This window comes from Lemur catta, chromosome 7 (genome assembly GCF_020740605.2).
Source record: "Lemur catta isolate mLemCat1 chromosome 7, mLemCat1.pri, whole genome shotgun sequence".
NCBI classification, from domain to species: Eukaryota; Metazoa; Chordata; class Mammalia; order Primates; family Lemuridae; genus Lemur; species Lemur catta.
Window position 1 is genome coordinate 100,068,778 of NC_059134.1, and position 19,047 is coordinate 100,087,824.

Sequence of the window (19,047 nt, forward strand, 5' to 3'; positions counted from 1 at the left end):
TATAATTACTAGAAGAAACAAAAAGCTCAGGTATATGAATATTCTACTTGTTAAACTTAACAAAAATTAATCATTCACTTTTGTTTTTTTGTCTTTTAACTCCCTGTTTTTTACACTGTATATTAACTTTTCTCTTTTGAATGTTATTATAATATGAATTCTTGGGATTTCACACACTCAGCTTTTTTAGTTAACCACCCTCTCTCCCTTTGTTCTTTCCATCCCCTCTCTCCTTATGCTTCTCCTCGAAGCTAAATTATTTCAACACTGCAAAAGGATGACCCTATAAATTGGCTTCTTGGTCCTTTAAAAATTGTCTTGACAGCATCATTGCTTTCTGGCAACAATAGGCTCATCTTGGATTTTTCCTGTTTCCAAACTTAATGTTAACTTCCTCCAATAAACCTTGGTTCCTTCTGTGAAGAAAAGTATTCATGATTAAAATCTGGGGTTTGGGGGTGTAGCATGAATGTTTGTGGTGGGCAAAAATACTGCTGCTGTTGGGCTACCTTTAGTGATCAAGCTGGAAAAGATCTTTCTTTCTTTTTAAGAATTTCGATAGATTTAGGGGGTACAAGTGTCTTTTGTTATGTGGATGAATTGTATGGTGGCGAAGTCAGGGCTTTTAGTGTGCTTGTTACTTGCATAGTGTACATTGTGTCCAACAGATAAATTTTTGATCCCTCACCCCGCCCCACTCTTCCCCCTTGTTAGTTTCCAGTGTCCATTATACCACTTTGTATGACCATATATACCCATCGTTTAGCTCCCACCTATAAATGAGAACATGTGGTATTTGTTTTTGAATTCCTGAGATACTTCACTTAGGATAATAGTCTTCAGTTCCATTCAAGTTGCTGCAGAAGACATTATTTTATTCCTTTTTATGGCTGAGTAATACTTTATGGCTGGGGTCCCCAACCCCTGGGCCATGGCTGGGTACTAGTCCGTGGCCTGTTAGGAACTGGACTGTGCATCATTGCCTGAGCTCCACCTCCCCTCGCACCCCCCACCCCCTGCCACCCTCCACCCTGTTGGTGGAAAAATTGTCTTCCCTGAAACCAGTCCCTGGTGCCGAAAAGGTTGGGGACCATTGCTCTATGGTATATATATGCACCACGTTCTCTTTATCCACTCATCAGTTATCAGTTGATGGGCACTTATGTTGACTCCAAGATATTTCTTTTTTTTTCCATAGGCAGTCAAGCTTGTACAAGGTATTTCTTTTTTAAGGTTAGAAAGTCACATAGTGTTTATCTTTTGTGATATGCTCACAAAGTGGTCAGTTATTCAAAATATTAGAGGGCTTCTGCAATTTCCAAACAACTTCTCTTGATCCTTCCTATTGAAAATGCTGTCTTGAAAACTGGTTTCCCTGATCATCACCTAAATGCACATCGGGGAAGGATACCAATTGGATATCAGACTGGGATGGGGGGTGGGGGGAGGGGATGGGTGTATGCCTACATGACGAGTGCGTTGCACACCCTCTGGGGAATGGTCATGCTTGAAGGTGCAGACCCGGGGAGGTGGGGGGGGGAGGGGATGGAGGTATGACTACATGATGAGTGCCAGGCGCACTGTCTGGAGAATGAGAACGGACGCGCTTGGGACTCTGACTCGGGGGGATGGGCGGGACATGGACAATGTATATGACCTGAACTTATGTACCCCCATGATGAGCTGAAATAAAAAAAAAAAATGCTGTCTTGAAATGCCTGATGTTTCCTCAACTAGTTTGATGTTATCTTCATTTTTAACTTTGTTAGGTTCTCATTGGCTTTGCCAATGATTTGGTCAATTCTCCAACATAATTTAATTTAAAATTTTACTTTGCAATTGAGAAGTATGGTATTTATATTGTATTGATAGGTATAATTGGACATTCAGGAAGAGATGGACACAGAAACACAGACAACATGTATTCTACAGTGAACATTGCTTTTTTTGCCACTTTGCATCCATTCAGATTTCCAGAGCCTTAACTCCAGTTTCCTTCTGGGAAGTCACTCTCTTTCCCACTCTTGGTCCATGTGTTTCCTGAAGCGTGGACTTCATGGCTGGCTCAGAGGTCCAAGCCAATCACCTTTATACGGCTACAATGTTTGGTTCCTTGATGGGAATTGTCCAGATCAGAGCCAGTGAGATGTAATGAAAATTGGGCTAGCGATTTTGGGTCAAAGTCTTGGTCTTCATCTGATTTGGAACGTGAAAGCATGTATTTCCAGAAGATGTTGGCAGACACTGTAATTATAAAGAGAAATCTTGATGAAGATGGAGCCAATACTGTGGAATGAAAGCCAAGAAGTAGAGAAACTGAGTCTTACTCACATCACCAGAACCCTGGAGCAGCTGTGCTAGAAGATCGGAAGTTTTACTTTTATGTCCTGTCATTGTCTAGCTTTGCTTTTGGGATTAAGGTATCCTCAAAAAGTGGTTTCTCAACTTTTTCTATATTCTGAAAGTTTGTTTGCATAATATGGGAAATATATCTAGGCCTAGTAGTTATTCAGAGAAGTATAGTTTTTTAAAAAATTATACTTTATTAAGAATTAATTACATCATACAAGTAATGTGTGCTTGTGACACTTGAAATAATTAAGAATGTTTAAATATAAAGTTAATATTTTGGGGGAAGATAATTTTTTGATTATTTCATTTTCCCCCCTAATTTATATTTTTCTCAAGTTTAAAACAAAGTTGCAGATCATATTCCTTTATAATTTAAAAAATCTCCTCCTTACCTACAATTGTACCTTCTTCTTTCTTCCATAGTTATAGCCCCTGTTTTGATTCTGATGTTGTTTATTTAGGGCTCTTTAATTTATCTTGATCATGCTTGCTAACAGTTTGTCCATTTTATTATTTATTTATTTTTTTTCAGACACCAGGCTGATGATCACCTTTATTTTCCTTAGTTTTTGAAAACTAATGTTTACTTTTATCTCCTTTCCTTCTCCTTTCTTGTGCTATCTTATCTCTGTGTGTTTGAAAAAAGATATACGTTCTCTGCTAGCATCCCTGTGATGAATGCATCTGGTTGGCCATAACTGAATAATAATAATAATAATAAAGAAAATGATAATGATAATAAAGTAATTATAATAATGAGTTTATATTGTTATTTTTCTTCTGAGCATTGCTTTGCCTGGGTTCCACAATCATTCATTCAAGAGACATTTATTGGGTGTGTGGGGCCCTAGGTTAAAAAAAAAAAAAGACATTTATTGAGCACCTATTATATGCTAAGCACTATTCTAGGCTTTTAGGACACAGAAGTAAACAAATCAGGCAAAAGTCCCTGCCTTCATGGAGTTTGTACTCTAATATAGGTTTTAAAAATTAAATTAATTAATTATTTATTTTTATAAATTTTAGTGGATTTAGGGGGTACAACTGGTTTTTGTTATATGGATGTATTGTTTAGTGGTGAAGTCTGGGGTATAGTTTTTTGACTTTTTAATAATGGCTGTTCTGACTGGGATAAGGTGGTATTTCATTGTGGTTTTAATTTGTATTTCCCTGATGATTAGTGATGTTGAGCATTCTTTCATGTATTTTTTGGCTATTGGTATATCTTCTTTTGAACCATGTATGTTCATGTCATATGCCGATTTTTTTAATGAGGTTATTTGTTTTGTTTCTTATTGATTTGTTTGAGTTCCTTGTAAATTCTGGATATTAGTCTTTTGTTGGATGGATAGTTTGTGAATATCTTCTCCCATTCTGTAGGTTGTCTACTTACTCTGTTGATTATTTCTTTTACTGTGCAGAACTTTTTAATTTAATTAAGTCCTCTTTATTTATTTATTTTTGTTTTTGTTGTATTTGCTTTTGGGATCTTAGTCATACATTCTTTGCCTAGGCCAATGTCCACAGGAGTTTTTCCAAGATTTTTGTCTAGAATTTTTATGACGTCAGGTCTTACATTTAAGTCTTAATCCATCTTGAGTTTATTTTTGTATATGGTGAGAGATAGGGATACAGTTTCATTCCTCTGCACATGGCTCTCCAATTTTCCCAGAACCATTTACTTAACCATTTACTTCCTTTCCCCACTGTATATTTTTGTCTGGTTTGTCATAGATCACTTAGCTGTAAGTATATGGTTTTATTTCTGGGGTCTCTATCCTGTTCCATTGATCTATGTGTCCGCTTTTATACTACTACCATGCTGTTTTGGTTACCGTAGTGTTAAGAGTATATATATTGGTTTTCTTCCATGATTCCTGGCTCATAACTCGCATAGTCCTTGTTATAATGTTGGGGTTCTTTAGCCCTCAGGAACAGCCTCGTGAGGTAGAATCTCTCTCTCTGACCTTATCCTGTCCTCCTTTCACCTGCCCAAGGCAGGAAGTAGCCTGATGACTACATCACCCCTCCTCCCATAGATATGGAAGGGTAGAATTGACAGGGGATAATATGTAACAGAGTAGCTGCCCCTCCTTCCATAAATATGGATGCATAAAATTGAGAGTGGGGAATATGTAACAGAGGAAAGGGCCTGGAGAAAAAAAAAATATTTGCTATCTCTTTAAAACTTCTCCCACTCTTTTTGAGAACTGCAGCCTGGCCTGCATCCCTGAGGCAGGTGAAGTCCTTTGTTAAAAGAGATAACTCAGCCATCCCAGGCAGCACTAGCACCTCAGGTTGGTGGCTGGCAGAGGTCACAGGCTTTGTCTTTGGCAGATATGGGACAATTAGAATAGCTAACCACAAAAACCTAGAACTGAGGGCCCCTACCTTTAAAAGCTCTGTATTTCTGCTTATGGGCAGGAATATTTGGAGTTTGAGATGAGGTCTATCATTTTTCCTCCTTTGTTGGCAAAGTAATAAACTTCTCTTTACTTCTCCTCAAACTGCTTCTTGTTGTTCTTCTGATGTGGCCTCGAGTACAAGTGCTGAGTTTTTGGTAACAATATTTTTTATCTTGTTTTTATTTTATTAGGTATAGTAAGTATAATTGTTTCTAATCATATGTCTGATAATTCAAACATTTGAACATTTTTTGGAAGGTCTGTTTCTGCCGTCTGTTGTTTCTGCTGATTCTCGCTTGTTAGACCTTATTTGATTTTGTCCTTGTTTCATTGACAGTTTATTGTCCTTAAGAAACCATTTATTGTTGGAATGCAAGAGTCACTAAAGGCATTAAAGTTTTATTTTCTAAAACTCCTTCATCTGGTGATATCAGGTTACTAAAAATCCTTTGAAGCAAAGCCCAACTACTGCAAATAAGACACACAGGTACATAAGTCAGTAATTGTACACCTGTGTTCTACTGTAGCTAAATCCTTCATGAAATACTCAGCTGATTCTTCTCTGAGAGACAGAGTATTTTCCATTTGGCCTAAAAGGAGGGGGTGAAGAGAACTGCTTCATTGTTACTTTCAATTCACTGTGCAAGGAAGAGCCTTACAAGTTATGCTTCTCTCTCACCAGAACTATGGATGCTACTGGACTTGACCTACTGGGCTTGACCTTACTCCTCAAAGTGTGGTCTAGGGGTCAACAGCAGCAGCAGCATCACCTGGGAGCTCTTAGAAACTCAAAATCCTAGGCCCATCCACATACTTACTGAATCAGAATCTGCATTTTAACATCATTGAGTGATTCATATGAACATTAAGATTTGAAAAGCATTGGTCTAGAGCATATTAGCTCTTAGAATGAGACGATAATTACATCATTTGGGAGGACAAGAAAATAGCCAGAGTCCTGGTAGCGGACTTCCTGCATTCTTCTCTGATAAAACTCTGATCAATGTGCCAGATCAGAAATGAAATCTGAATCTAAAAGTCTAAAAAGGAGATCTGGTTGTTTCCCATACAATCACAGGCAGATTAACTCTTAGGCTTCCATACAATAGGTTAAGACAAGGTGACACCGAGTATTCCAATATGACTGCAGCAGATGGCAAAGCAGTTCAGATCAACCTTGTCCCTCGGAGCTTGGTGAGAAGAGCTAAAAATCTTGTAACTTAAGGTATGTGCTTTGCTTTTGTTATAAATGCTCCTGGGATGCTTCCAGGACCATGTGAGTAAGAGAGAGCTCTGATTAACAGCAACAAGAGAACAAGTCACTGAAAAAAGCTCCTGGAATTGGCTGCAGGAAATTTTAATGCAGAATGAATCATACCAAGACATGCAGAACCCTTGACTGTCTGATAGTTTGGCTTTTCTTGAAAGTGAAATATCTAGGGGATAAGCTAAGGAGGACACTGATGATAACGGTAAAGTTTTTCTCTATTCTCCTGAAAAAATCCTCTATGACCGCTACTTTCCTGTTCTATTTAATAAAAAAAAATTCTGAAGTTAATGGGCTCATCCTCATTAGAAATGGGGAGAGTGAGACATAGTGACCTCAATATCCACCTCAGGAAGGTTGTTAAAATATTTTTCTAGCCACACAGAGTACTCCCCATAGAAATTATTCTGGGAAGTGTAATTTTCTCTATTTTCTCATGTTTCCAGTGATGTTTTAGTGATCCTTATAAACTATTGGCCACAGCAGCTGCTCAAATGCTCCAGTATTCATCTGTTTCTGGTTAATGATTTTTCCATTTTAGGAAATTTCCTAAAGTGCATCTCTAAGAACTTGAAATGGGTTATCCTCAGAATAAAACATCAGATGTAATTATTATCTGTAGTACTTAACTGAGAAATTTATATAAATATGACTAATGTATTTGGGAACATTTCAGTATTACTCAAGAGGATCCAGGAAAAACTTCAGGGGACTGGATTGGATAAGGTTGTAACATAAAAAAGTGAAAGTTGAGTATTTCAAACCTATTTTCTGCTTGGAGAAAGACCATTATAAAGGATAGGGCAGATCAGCCAATGAAGAAAGGAATTGAGACGTTCTAGGACAAAAACTAGCACTGCAGTATCTATCTCAGCCTGTCTGTGGAAGAAGTCTTGGCTCAGCAGAGTCCAGCAATAATTTTTTCCAACAAATGAGGAGGCCTTAAACTACCTTAGCTGAGAGATTCTTCTTAAAACTATCCAACTTCTCTTATTCTGATTCCATGTATAACACAATCTTTTAATAATTTTATTTCCACACAGCTTTCCCATAAGGAGATAATGCACTGCTCAGGCCAATCTGAGATTTCCAGGGCACTTGACTTTTGTATATCTCATTAGCATTCATATATTGGATTCTGGTATAGTTAAATCACATTATGGGAGCCTAGTAACTATAAATTTGGCTTAAGAAATAGATCCTCTCTCAACAAAATAAGAAAATTAATTTTATGAGCCTGCTTGGGGTGAATTTACTAAAGTATGTGTTACCTTGTGATGTAGTTTGGATATTTTTCCTCTCCAAATATCATGTTGAAATTGATCCCCAATGTTGGAGGTGGGGCCTGGTGGGAGGAGTTTGGGTCATGGGGATGGATGCCTCATGAACGGCTTGGTGCCATCCCTGTAGTAATGAGTTCTTGCTCTATTAATTCACATAAGAACCAGTTGTTTAAAAGAGCTTGGCACCTCTACCCTCCCTGTTTCTCCCTCTCTTGCCATGTGACATGTTTACTCCTCCTTCTCCTTCCACCATGATTGGAAGCTCCTGGAAGCCCTCACCAGAAGCAGATGGCAATGCCATGCTTCTTATACAGCCTGCAGAGCCATGAGCCAAATAAACCTCTTTTCTTTATATATTACCCAGCCTCAGGTATTTCCTTTATAGGAATGCACATAGACTAAGGCACCTTGTTAATGAATATATGGCACCATTTCCTTCCTTAGGACAACCCCTGTCTCCTGAGGTTTTCCTCAAATTATGGAGGAGGAAGTCACCAGGGACAAGGCAGTTCCAATGATAGAACAATTCAGAGAACAATTTAATGTAGGTGGTATTTGGTTGGCATAGATAGAATTGCTCAAAGCTTCTTGTTCGCACCACTTCTGGGGAGTGAATGAATGAGAAGGGTCCTTGCTTATCTTTCCATTGGTTTAAGAAGATAAGCATTTTTCCCGCTTGCAAAGCCATGTCCCACAGTGTGCTTCCTAATGTATCCCATCTACCTCCTTTGTGATGCACCCTCACTCCTTCTCTGCCTCTACCTTTTTTTTCAGTCCTTTCCTTGTCTTATAAACATCCTTAAGACTATTTTGTTCTAAAAACAAAATAAAAATCACCATATAGATATACTTTGAACTTTCCCCCACATTTCTCACTCAAACTTAATTAGAATATTAGCTTATGCTCTCCATCAGTTAACTTAGAAATGCCTAACCCTAGAAAAATCTTAAGAATAGCTCTAAAGTCAGGGATACTCAAGATGCACTCTAAGAAGACGAACTCCAAGCCTTAATAAGATCAAGCTGAGCCACCAGTCAATTAATTACTACTGGAACAAAGTTCAGCATGCTCTATACAATCAAAAGTTTATTCCTTAACAAGTTGAACATAGAATTACTATATGACCCAGCAATTCCACTCCTAGGTATATACTCAAAAGAATTGAAAACGTGTTCAAATAAAAACCTATGCCAAAATATTCATATTAGCACTATTAACATAGCCAAAAAGTAGAAACTACCCACTTTTTGTGGGTAGTATCCATCAACAGATGAATGAATAAACAAAATGTGGTGTATCCGTAGAATGGAATATTATTCACCCATAAAAAGAATGTAATACCAATGCATTCTACAACATAGATGAACCTCTAAAACATTCTGCTAAGTGAAAGGCGCCAGACACAAAAGATTACGTATTATATAATGCCATTTATATAAAATATTCAGTACAGGCAAATCCTTACAAACAGAAAGCATATTAGTGGTTGCCAGGGGCTGGAGGAGAGTGGTGACTGCTTAATGTGTACAGGGACCCCATTTAAGGTGATAAAAAAGTTCTGGAATTAGATAATGATGATGGTTCTACAATATTGCAGTTGCACTGAATGCCACTCAATGGCACATTTAAAAATGGTTAAAATGGTAACTTTCATATTATGTGTACTTTTCCACAATTAAATAGAATTATTAGACATGTGAAGTAGGAAAATGTTAATGATAACCAAGAGGGAAAAAAATCAATAGAGCCAACAAAAATTTTAGAATTAGCAGAAAATTATTTTAAAACAGCTATGAAGCACATATTTAAGGAGTTAAAGGTAAAGATGAAAACCATAAGTAAAAAGATAAATATCAACCAAGAAATGAAAACAATAATTAAAAAAAGAACTTAATGGCAATTATACAACTTCAAATACAATTTACAAAATGAAAATTTTACTAACAACAGTTTGGATGCTCTGGAAGAAAAGTTCACTGAATTTGAAGACATGTCAGTATCAACGAAGAGAAAAGAGACTAGAAAAAAGACAAGAGAGCCACAGTGACCTATGGAATAACAAGCAGTCTAACACACATTAAAATGGTTTCCCAGAAAGAAGAAAAGTTTGAAGTAGAAAAAATATTTAAAGTAATAATGGGCAACATTTTTCCTAATTTAAAGAAAACAACAGTGGAATTGCTGGGTCATTTGGTAATTCTCTGTTTAACCTACTGCAGAATCACCAAACTGTTTTCCACAGCAGCTGCACCATTTTACATTCCCACCAGCAGTGTATGAGGTTTCCAGTTTCTCCACATCCTTGCCAACATTTGTTCTTTTTCTTTTTCTTTATTATAGCCATCTAGTGAGTATGAAGTGATATCTTATTGTGGTTTTAATTTTCATTTCCTTAATGATTAATGATGTTGAACATTTTTTTCATGTGCTTTTTGGCCATTTGTGTATCTTTTTTGGAGAAATGACTATTCAAGTTTTGCCCATTTTTAAATAGGGTTGTTTTATCTTCTTATTGTTGAATTGTAAGAGTTCTTTACATATTCTGGATACCAATCCTTATCAGATATATGGTTGGCAAATATTTTTCTGTAATTCTGTAGGTTAGCCTTTCACTTTCTTGATAGTGTTCTTTGATAAGAACATATGTGGAGGTTTTCAATTTTGATGTGGTTCAATTTATCTATTTTTCTTTTGTGGCTTGTACTTTTGGTGTCATCCTTAAGAACCCATAGTAAAATCCAAGGTTATAAAGAGTTACACCCCTGTTTACTTCTAAGAGTTTTATAATTTTTAGCTCTTTACATTTAGGGTTTGATTCATTTTGAGTTAACTTTTATGTATGGTGTGAGGTAAGGGTCCAACTTCATTCCTTTGCATGTGGACACTCAGTTATCACAGAACCATTTATATTTTATGTTGAAGAGATTATTATTTCCCTATGGAACAGTTTTGTCAAAAATCAAATTGATCAGACCAGGTGCAGCGGCTCATGTCTGTAATCCTAGCACTCTGCAAGGCCAAGGCAGGAGGACTGCTTTAGGCCGGAAGTTTGAGACCAGCTTGGGTAATAGTGAGACCCCATCTGTACAAAAAAATAGGAAAATTAGCTGGTGTGGTGGTGTGCACCCATAGTGCCAGCTAGTTGGGAAGCTGAGGCAGGATAATCGCTTGAGCCCAGAAGTTTGAGGTTGCACTGAGCTGTGATGACACCACTGCACTCTAGCCTGGACAACAGACCAAGACTCTGTCTGAAAAAAAAAATCAGTTGATCATAGATGTATGGGTTTATTTTTGAACTTGCAACTCTATTCCCATTGGTCTTTATGTCTATTCTTATGCCAGTACCACACTGTTTTGATTACTGTAGCTTTGTATTATTGTAAGTTTTGAAATCAGAAAGTGTGAGTCCTCCAACTTTGCTATTCTTTTTCAAGATTGTTTTTGTTATTCAGGGTTCCTTACAATTCCATATGAATTTTAGGATCCACATTTCATTTCTACATAAAGGCCCACTAGATTTTGATAAGAATTCCATTGAATCTGTAGTTTTCTCTGTCAAAGTAACATACAGAACATGTTAAGGTTATGAGTGTTACATATGGAAGATGCATGATGTGCTGTGGAAGAATTGATGATACACTGTTTCATGCTACTGAGTAAATAGCATAAGGCAGGAAGGTCTTAATTGTGGAGATACAGTTTCACCCTGGTATTGAATGGTAAGAAGGCCTTTGCAAGTAAAAGAAGGTATATGTGGGATTAAACATTGGAAAAAGATAATTCAGGCAGTGATGATAAGTACACAACTATGGATATGGGGTAGAGGACCATGGAATGATTGTGCAATTCCCACTTACTTAATGTAGCTGGAGACGAATGGGGAAGAATAAGTGGAAAATAGAAGATTAAAAAAAACAAACAGAAGAATTTAGATTTTAACCTGTAGATCAGAGGCTCTGATTTCTTAGTTGCATAACAACCACCTGTGGAGTGACTGACAACGAACATTATATATAGTAAGATATTCTGAGGTAGGAGATTCCAAGGTTAAACCTGAAGCATCATGGTTCTAGACTATGGATTGGCAAACATTTTCTGGAAGGTATAGCAAATATAGTTTTAGATAGTAAATAGTTTACAGTTTTTCAGTCCATATAGCAAATTTGAAGATTTTATGTAGGTTCCTATATAAAAAAAGGAAAAATAAATTCCTATAATTTTTTCTTGACAAGATTCAAAGTATAATAATAATAATAATAATTGAGTACAAGTTTTGTAATGCAAATCTACCAAAGAGAAGAATAGATTTCTTTTGAGATAAGATTTCCCTTAGTAGGGGTTCAAAATTAGTGTTACTTATCATTAAAACCAATAAGAAATGTTTATTTATTAATGATGTTATCCAATGAGATTGTACATATTTAATCTTTGAAACTGTCTTTTCAAACAAGTAGGTCCTACTAAATACTGATCTTAATCCATGAGTGTATGCATTGCTTGGAAGACGTTTATAAAGTTCTATTAGAGTGTTTTCTTGAAATTATTAATAGGTTAGGTAGAATCTCCTCAATTGCAAGGTTAAATGGATATTTAAATATAGAAGTTTCCTTCGGGGCTGGGCATGGTGGCTCACGCCTGTAATCCTAGCACTCTGGGAGGCCAAGGCCGGAGGATCGCTCCAGGTAAGGAGTTCGAGACCAGCCTGAGCAAGAGCAAGACCCCGTCTCTACTAAAAATAGAAAGAAATGATCTGGACAGCTAAAAATATATATAGAAAAAGATTAGCCAGGCATGGTGGCACATGCCTGTAGTCCCAGCTACTTGGGAGGCTGTGGCAGAAGGACTGCTTAAGCCCAGGAGTTTGAGGTTGCTGTGAGCTAGGCTGATGCCACGGCACTCTAGCCAGGGCAAAAGAGTGAGAGTCTGTCTCAAAAAAAAAAAAAAAAAAGAAGTTTCCTTTGTGTTTTATCGAGGCATGAAAAATGCTGCCTAGCTATTAATATAATTTGAAGTTGAAAAATACATCTGCTGTAAATTTCTGTGGAAAAATTGTTCTTGCTTTCATTTTTTTTTTTTTTTTTGGCACTGGAAGTATATAAAGCAGCTGATAGTACTTGTGATTCAACAAATGTTAGCTGTCATTGGGTGACTTTAGAGTAGTGTAAGAGTAACTTGTGAGTGATGTTTTACCTCACAATTCTCACAATTTTAGGTTGAACTCGTAGAGAAACATTACCAAATTCACAGCTTAAGCTAATTCCCAAAGTCATTTTCTGTCTGTTAACATAGGATGATTCTTTTCATTCAGCAACACTTCGCTCTTGGCTCTGAGCTCAAAAAATTATGAAAAATTTTTTACCATGGCTAGCTAATCTTTGGATTAACAGGAATACATGACCCTTATGGAGGAGAAAAATTACTGAAGAAGAAATAGATAAATAGCCTTATATATCTATTAAAGAAATAAAATTTATAGTGAAACACACTACAAAATTATAGTGTTAAAAAAAGACAAAACAAAACCAACAAACAAAAATGAAACAACACAAAAAATCTATAGGGCCAGATTGATTCACTGGTGAATTCTGCAAAAATTTAAAGAGGAAACAATTTCAATTCTACTTAAATTCTTTCAGGGGAGAAACTACTCTGAAACTAATTCTTTGAGGCCAGAATTACTTTGATGCAAAAATGAGATGAAAATATTGCAAGAAAAGGGTACTATAGACCAATAGCTCTCATGCATATGGATGAGAAATATGTCAATGTAATTTTAGAAAACTGTTATGGACTGAAGGTTTGTGTGCTCCCCAAATTCATATGCTGAAACCCTAACCCCTGATGTGATGGCATTACGTGGCAGGGCCTTTGAGAGATAATTCGATCATGAGGGCTCGGCTCTTACATATGTGATTAGTGCCCTTATAGAACAGACAGAAGAATTTGCTTTCTTTCTCTGTCCTCTCTCATCCATTGAGGATACAAGGAGAAAACAACCGTCTGTAAACCTGGAAAATTGTCATCATCGAACATCAGATCTGCTAGCATATTGATCCTGGATCTCATGGCTTCCAGAACTGTGATAAATAAATGTTTGTTGTTTAAGCCACATAGTCTATGGTATTCTGTTGTGCCACCCCAAACTGACGAAGGCAAAAATCTATCCAATATTGAATGAAATTAATAATACATCATGACTAAATGAACATTATTGTGTAAAGGGTGCTTAAACACTTGAAAATTCATCACTGTAATTTTTTAGATTAAGAGATTAAAAATAAAAAATTATCAGCTCATAGATATGGTAAATTACAACACCTGTTCTTGAGAAAATTTGGGGCATTTTAGGAATAAAAGGGATTACTTCAAACTGATAAAGGGAATCTACAGAACATCTATAGAATCCATCATAGTTAATACTGCAATACTGAATGCTTTCCCCACCAAACATCAGGAATAAGGCAAGGATTTTTATTTTCACCACTTCTATCCTACATTGTGCTGGCATTTCTCACCAGTTTAATAAGGCAACATAAAAAAAAGGCAGGTGGATTGGAAAGGAAGCTTTATTGGTAGATGACAGAAACTGGTATAGTAGGTTGCACAAGCTCAGGAAGTGTTTGCTGGATACATAAAAATTAAATTTAAACTTTTGATTTTTTAACAGCTTTATAACATGCTTTATTTTATACTTCCCCCAGCATTGTATGAATATCTATGCCACTGCCTCTCTGTCTTTCTGAGAACAAATAGTACATTTCAAAATCTTTGTTGCTTTGACAAATGAAAATTGTTATTCCACTTTAATATATATTTCTTTGATCACCATTAAAATGAACATCTTTTCATTTACTTTATATATTTATTATTTATGTGGCTTTTTGAAAATTACTTCTTGGTCCATGCCCGTTTTGTATTGAAGTATAATTTTATTCGATATATATTAAATATGTACACACATACATATATATTTGGAAATGATTTGTCATGTCAGTTGTACTTTAATATTTGATATTTATATTTTTAATTGATTCATGTTAGTTTAAAATATAAATCCAGAAAGAATGTAAAGAAAAGAACAATAGAATTTTATCATTAAAAGGAAACCATACTCATAATTTTTGTGATTTTATTTCCAAGGAGGTAATTAATACTATTAATCACATAAGCTTTCAATATGTGATTATTGGTGCCAAAAATTTGATATGTAAGTGTTTATACATACTTGGGTGTGTTTCTGGAATTGTTATGATTGGAGGCTGCATTGATTATTACTGTTTTCATGATTGTAGCTTTATAATAAGAGTCCAGCATAAGCTTTACCATATATGAGTCAGCCCCATCGTCACTCTATGTTGCTTTTTTCCTAAATTGTCTTGGCTTTTATTAATATCTAGATTAATTTGGAAGTTCTGCAACTTCTTTACAAAAGCAAACTATCGTTTGGTGGAATTACTTAAACTCATAAATTATTTTGGGACAACTGATATATTTAGTGCCATCATTGTAAATAGCATCCATCTGTCCATCATATTTTCAGCTAGTTTTGTAGGTATATAGGAATAATCTTGATTTTTTTCCTCTTATTTTTCTTTGCCTTGCATCAAGTCTTGGGAAATCTTTAAAATTGTGTTATTTTCATGCAAGTATCTTCCTGCTTTACTTTTCTTGTTTCTTTTCTGCGGAGAAGCAGAAATTTAAACAACAACAAAATCAAGAAACAAAATAGAAAGAAGGTATAGAATAAGTGTACGTATCTTGCATGCCTAAGGACAAGCTGAACCTCTACCCACCAGCTTTGTTACCCAAGACCCCCTGGATTTCCATACTATTGTACTGGAAAAGGCTCTGATACCTGGGCATACCTGGGACGGCAGCGTTGAACATTTCTGCTCTCACCATTGTCTCTTTAGACCTTTCACCAATGGACATTTTGGAAAATAAAGGGTAAAATGAAATTCTTGAGGCTATATCCTTATTTGTCCTCATTTTTAATTGTTTTTTCTTATCTCAATGACTCTCTCCTCAAAATTTCTACTGCCTGTGGTAGCAAATGTGACTAAATCTTGCAGATATCCCAACAAGATCCACTCCTTTTAATACACTCTTATCTTTACAAAGAAGATCTTGCTCTGTGCTCTAGTCCCACAATTCTTCCTTGACCGAAGCAATAATCAGATATATGTCTAGGCTATCTTATTTCCTTCCCACAATATATCCAGCCCCCACTGGGCTGATGGGTGATAAAATCAGGCGATGAGCATGAGCCATTTGTATCCTAGCAGATTTATGCGAGAAGGACAGGAGTACATATTTCCCATTAGAGGAGAAGGTATGTGCTATTCACAATATGGCTAAGTTAGGCCTTTTCACCACTAAAGCTCCTGGTGTGAGGTGGTCTGTGTGATCTGGGAAGCTTTGAGGGGAGTCTGCTACTATGTGGGTAGAGGTGGGGCTGCCACTGAATTAAAGGCCATGGGGACAAATAGAAATAGGCCAGGTCTGAGCCTATGTGAAGGATAGAGGGCTCCAAATGATCGTTGACCTTTGTCATCACAGAGCTATGGCACACAGCCACTCCCCACTCAGGTGCCGGGTGGAGGGTTTACTCACTCATTTTCCACATCCTGAATGGTGTTAGGAAGAGGCAGATTCCTGGTTTCTGGGAGGAGGAGGACAACAAGGGCAGCAAGGATGGGGAAGACGCCGTAGATAATCCAGGGGAGGCGGGCAGAAAACCTCGCTAAGGTCATCAACAGAGGAGCCAGTGCTGCCCCAATCCTACTGGACAGCAGATTGATTCCTGAAGCTGTTGACCTCAGGGCACAAATAAAATACAAATATATCTTGTATAAATCTGTACATATAAGTTTTTATTTGTCATCTTTAGTCATTATCGGGGACAATACAACACACTTATTAAACACATGGGCTTTAACAACAGGCTCTTAATTGTGACATTTAACTCTACTGGTCTCAACTGTTTGTTAGTATTATGTTGGTAACTGCTCTAAACCCCCGTTTCATCATTATTGAAATAGAGACACCCATAGCTACGATGCAGTAGAGTGCTTGTTAAGATTGAGATGATGCTCTAAAGGACTTGGCACTTTGCCAGGCATAAACTTAGCTTTAAGTATTCTTGGCTATCAGTCAGTTGCTGTCTTCATTTCTATTATAATTCATTTGTCTGACACCTAAGCAGTCTCAGTTTTTCCTCCGCAGTAAATGTTAATGAGCTCAGAAAGTCCTGTTTTGAAACCAGACAGATGGTCTTTAACTCTGGTACCTGTATACGGTGGGGATGAGCTCGGGGTAGTGGACAGAACTGCTGGTAGTAGCAATGCAAAGAACACCAGCTCCCAGAGTTGCTAAAACCACACGCAGGGTCTGCATTTCTAGAGAGAGGAAGACAATGAGAGTCAGGAGATTTTGGCTGAAGAAACCTGTCACCCCCTAAATCCTTGTAGAAAGATTCTATTGCAGGGCTTTGCAAGTGTGAAGTATGTGGAAGAACAACTGCAGCATAACCAGAGATTAGGGAATGGTGTATAAACTAAGAACTGTAGACTGAAGAATTTTAGGGCTTAAACATTGAATAATAGGATCTATATCAGTGGCTTCAGCTCTCCCTACATCTTTGAGTATTGCCAGTAAAGTTGGAAATAAGGAGTCAAGAAATACTTGCTTTATTCTTTCTGTGTAATACTTTCTCTGCACTTGCTGTAGGGCATAGAACTAAATATGGATAACAACTGGAAAATTTATGAGGCACATCTTGAGTAGATTACACCTAAGAGTGTGGGAACAAACTATGGTATGGGACAGGTATTGCACCATATGGTAACAGAAAGAGTGGGTTGATTTGGGAGTGGACAGGGTGAAGAGACAGAAGTTCTAGAATAATAATTCAGGATTATAAGCCTAACATTTGTTCTCCTAGCTGGAATCAAATAATGTCATATTGGGAAACACTGAGACTGAAAATTCAAAGAGACACTTTAGAAATTCAATAAAAGTAATCAACATAGGACTAAAATATGGAGAGGGTTCTCCTATAAGGCAGCAACATTGCATAAGAAGGAGGAGTGGAAACCATCAGTCTGGGATCCTGCCAAATCCATTCCAGCTCTGGGAGCTCCGTGGAGCATGGAGACCACTGAAGTTCCCGTTATCACTGCATAAGGTCTTTCTATTAATTTGCCAAAGGGATTCTAGGAGAGGCTGAGTTGGTTTCTTAATCTGATTCTTGTTTAGAGACAGATTATAGAACAGATTGAGACATATTAAGATGATACTCTTCTCTTGTTTCTACTGTACACTTCTTTTCTGCTTTAGGACAAGGATTTTTATTTCATGGACGTCAAGAACCTCTCCTTAAAAAGTGTTGCATTTATGGTGATTTAATACCAAACTCAAAAGTGAAACTATAGGGATGAGGGAGTGGACAATTTGGGGAGGCTATAAAAGTCGGAAAATCTCCAAGACAGAAGAGGTGAGATCACCATGTTCCCACTGTGCCCCTCCATGGTTGTTGTTAAAACTGTAACTAGCCAAAAGGTATGCGGTTAGTTACTTTTGCAAAGAAATTGTTAGGCCTAATTGGGGCCAATGTCCAGATCCATTCTGGATGCGACGGAGAAAACACTGTGTCTGAACCACCCCTTGATGACCTTGGTTCAGTAAGAGCCCACATCCTGCCACGACTTGTCAGAATCAGTTCCATAGCATCATATTAACTTCAGGGAACGTTCTGGCTTTCAGTGACATTGCCATTCTTTTGGTATCAGACAAGTAAGACCAATGTCATTCCTGAGGAATGAGGGAAACCACACTCCTTCCCCAAACTCCTGTCTTTCTCACCTTGGTCCAAAAAGGTGTTGACCAGAATGAACAGTCCTACCAGGAACAGGAACAACATTTGGCTTGTTCGACGACCCATATAATTCATTGCCAAAAGGGCAATAAATCTGGCTATGCCTGTGACAGCTCCAAAGAGAACCTGGAACAGGTAGATATTCCTCCCCAAGTACTGCAAGTTGAGTATCAGGCCATAAAGGGGTACAGTGATTGCCATTCTGAAGTGAATAAAAGTAGTAAAGACATATTTAATAAGATTTAGAGCCTAAAAACCATTTCCTAAGATTTTGACATAAGTGCTACATTCAAAATTATTATCCATTGATGATAATATTGGCCCAGGTGGCCTTTGGTCAGTGCTGAAGAAATAGGTTCATTCTGTTTCAGAGACTATTTCTTTTTAAGGCAATGATTTAAATTAACATGAAATTATTGTGAAACATGATGTTAAAATGGGCTCTTCATTGTCATCATTTTCACGGAGGCTCCAAGAAGGAGATTACAAATACACACATATCCAGTGAAAGTTTATACATCCACCCATATAGAAAAAGTAATATGAAATCTGAGTTTGTCACTGCAGTGAAGGCTATAAAGGATGGAACATAGGGTTAGATGGTGGAAGTTAGGGAAATTGTTTGCAGCAGTTCAGCATTGTATGAGTCTCTCTTCTCTGCTCCTGTTTTGAGACCTTCTTCATCTTGATCCTAGTGAGTGGGGCCGCAAGACATTATACGGAAGAATTTGCCTTGAGTTTTCTGGATTTGAGTATCATTGTGGCCTGACATTTCTAAGCACTGTAAGAGCAAGAAGCAATGCGTTATTTGCCTCAGGCATCAGAATTGAAATAAAGAGCCTGGCAGCTAAGTATACTTTCAG

General features: G+C 37.1%; 1 protein-coding gene across 2 annotated transcripts in view; it reads right to left on the minus strand.

Annotated features, from left to right (window-relative positions):
• Positions 1–14,929: 14,929 nt before the first annotated feature.
• SLC22A24 (solute carrier family 22 member 24) overlaps positions 14,930–19,047 on the minus strand; it is a 31,420-nt gene continuing 27,302 nt past the window's right edge. Inside the window, exons 7-10 of one of the 2 annotated variants that reach the window (XM_045555897.1) lie at positions 18,172–18,386; positions 16,598–16,706; positions 15,922–16,125; positions 14,930–14,990 (exon numbers count right to left, since the gene is read on the minus strand). In XM_045555897.1, the coding sequence (XP_045411853.1) occupies positions 14,930–14,990; positions 15,922–16,125; positions 16,598–16,706; positions 18,172–18,386 (589 nt within the window). Of the gene's footprint in view, positions 14,991–15,917; positions 16,126–16,597; positions 16,707–18,171; positions 18,387–19,047 lie in introns of those variants that run through there. The other variant, XM_045555898.1, reaches the window with a different exon arrangement.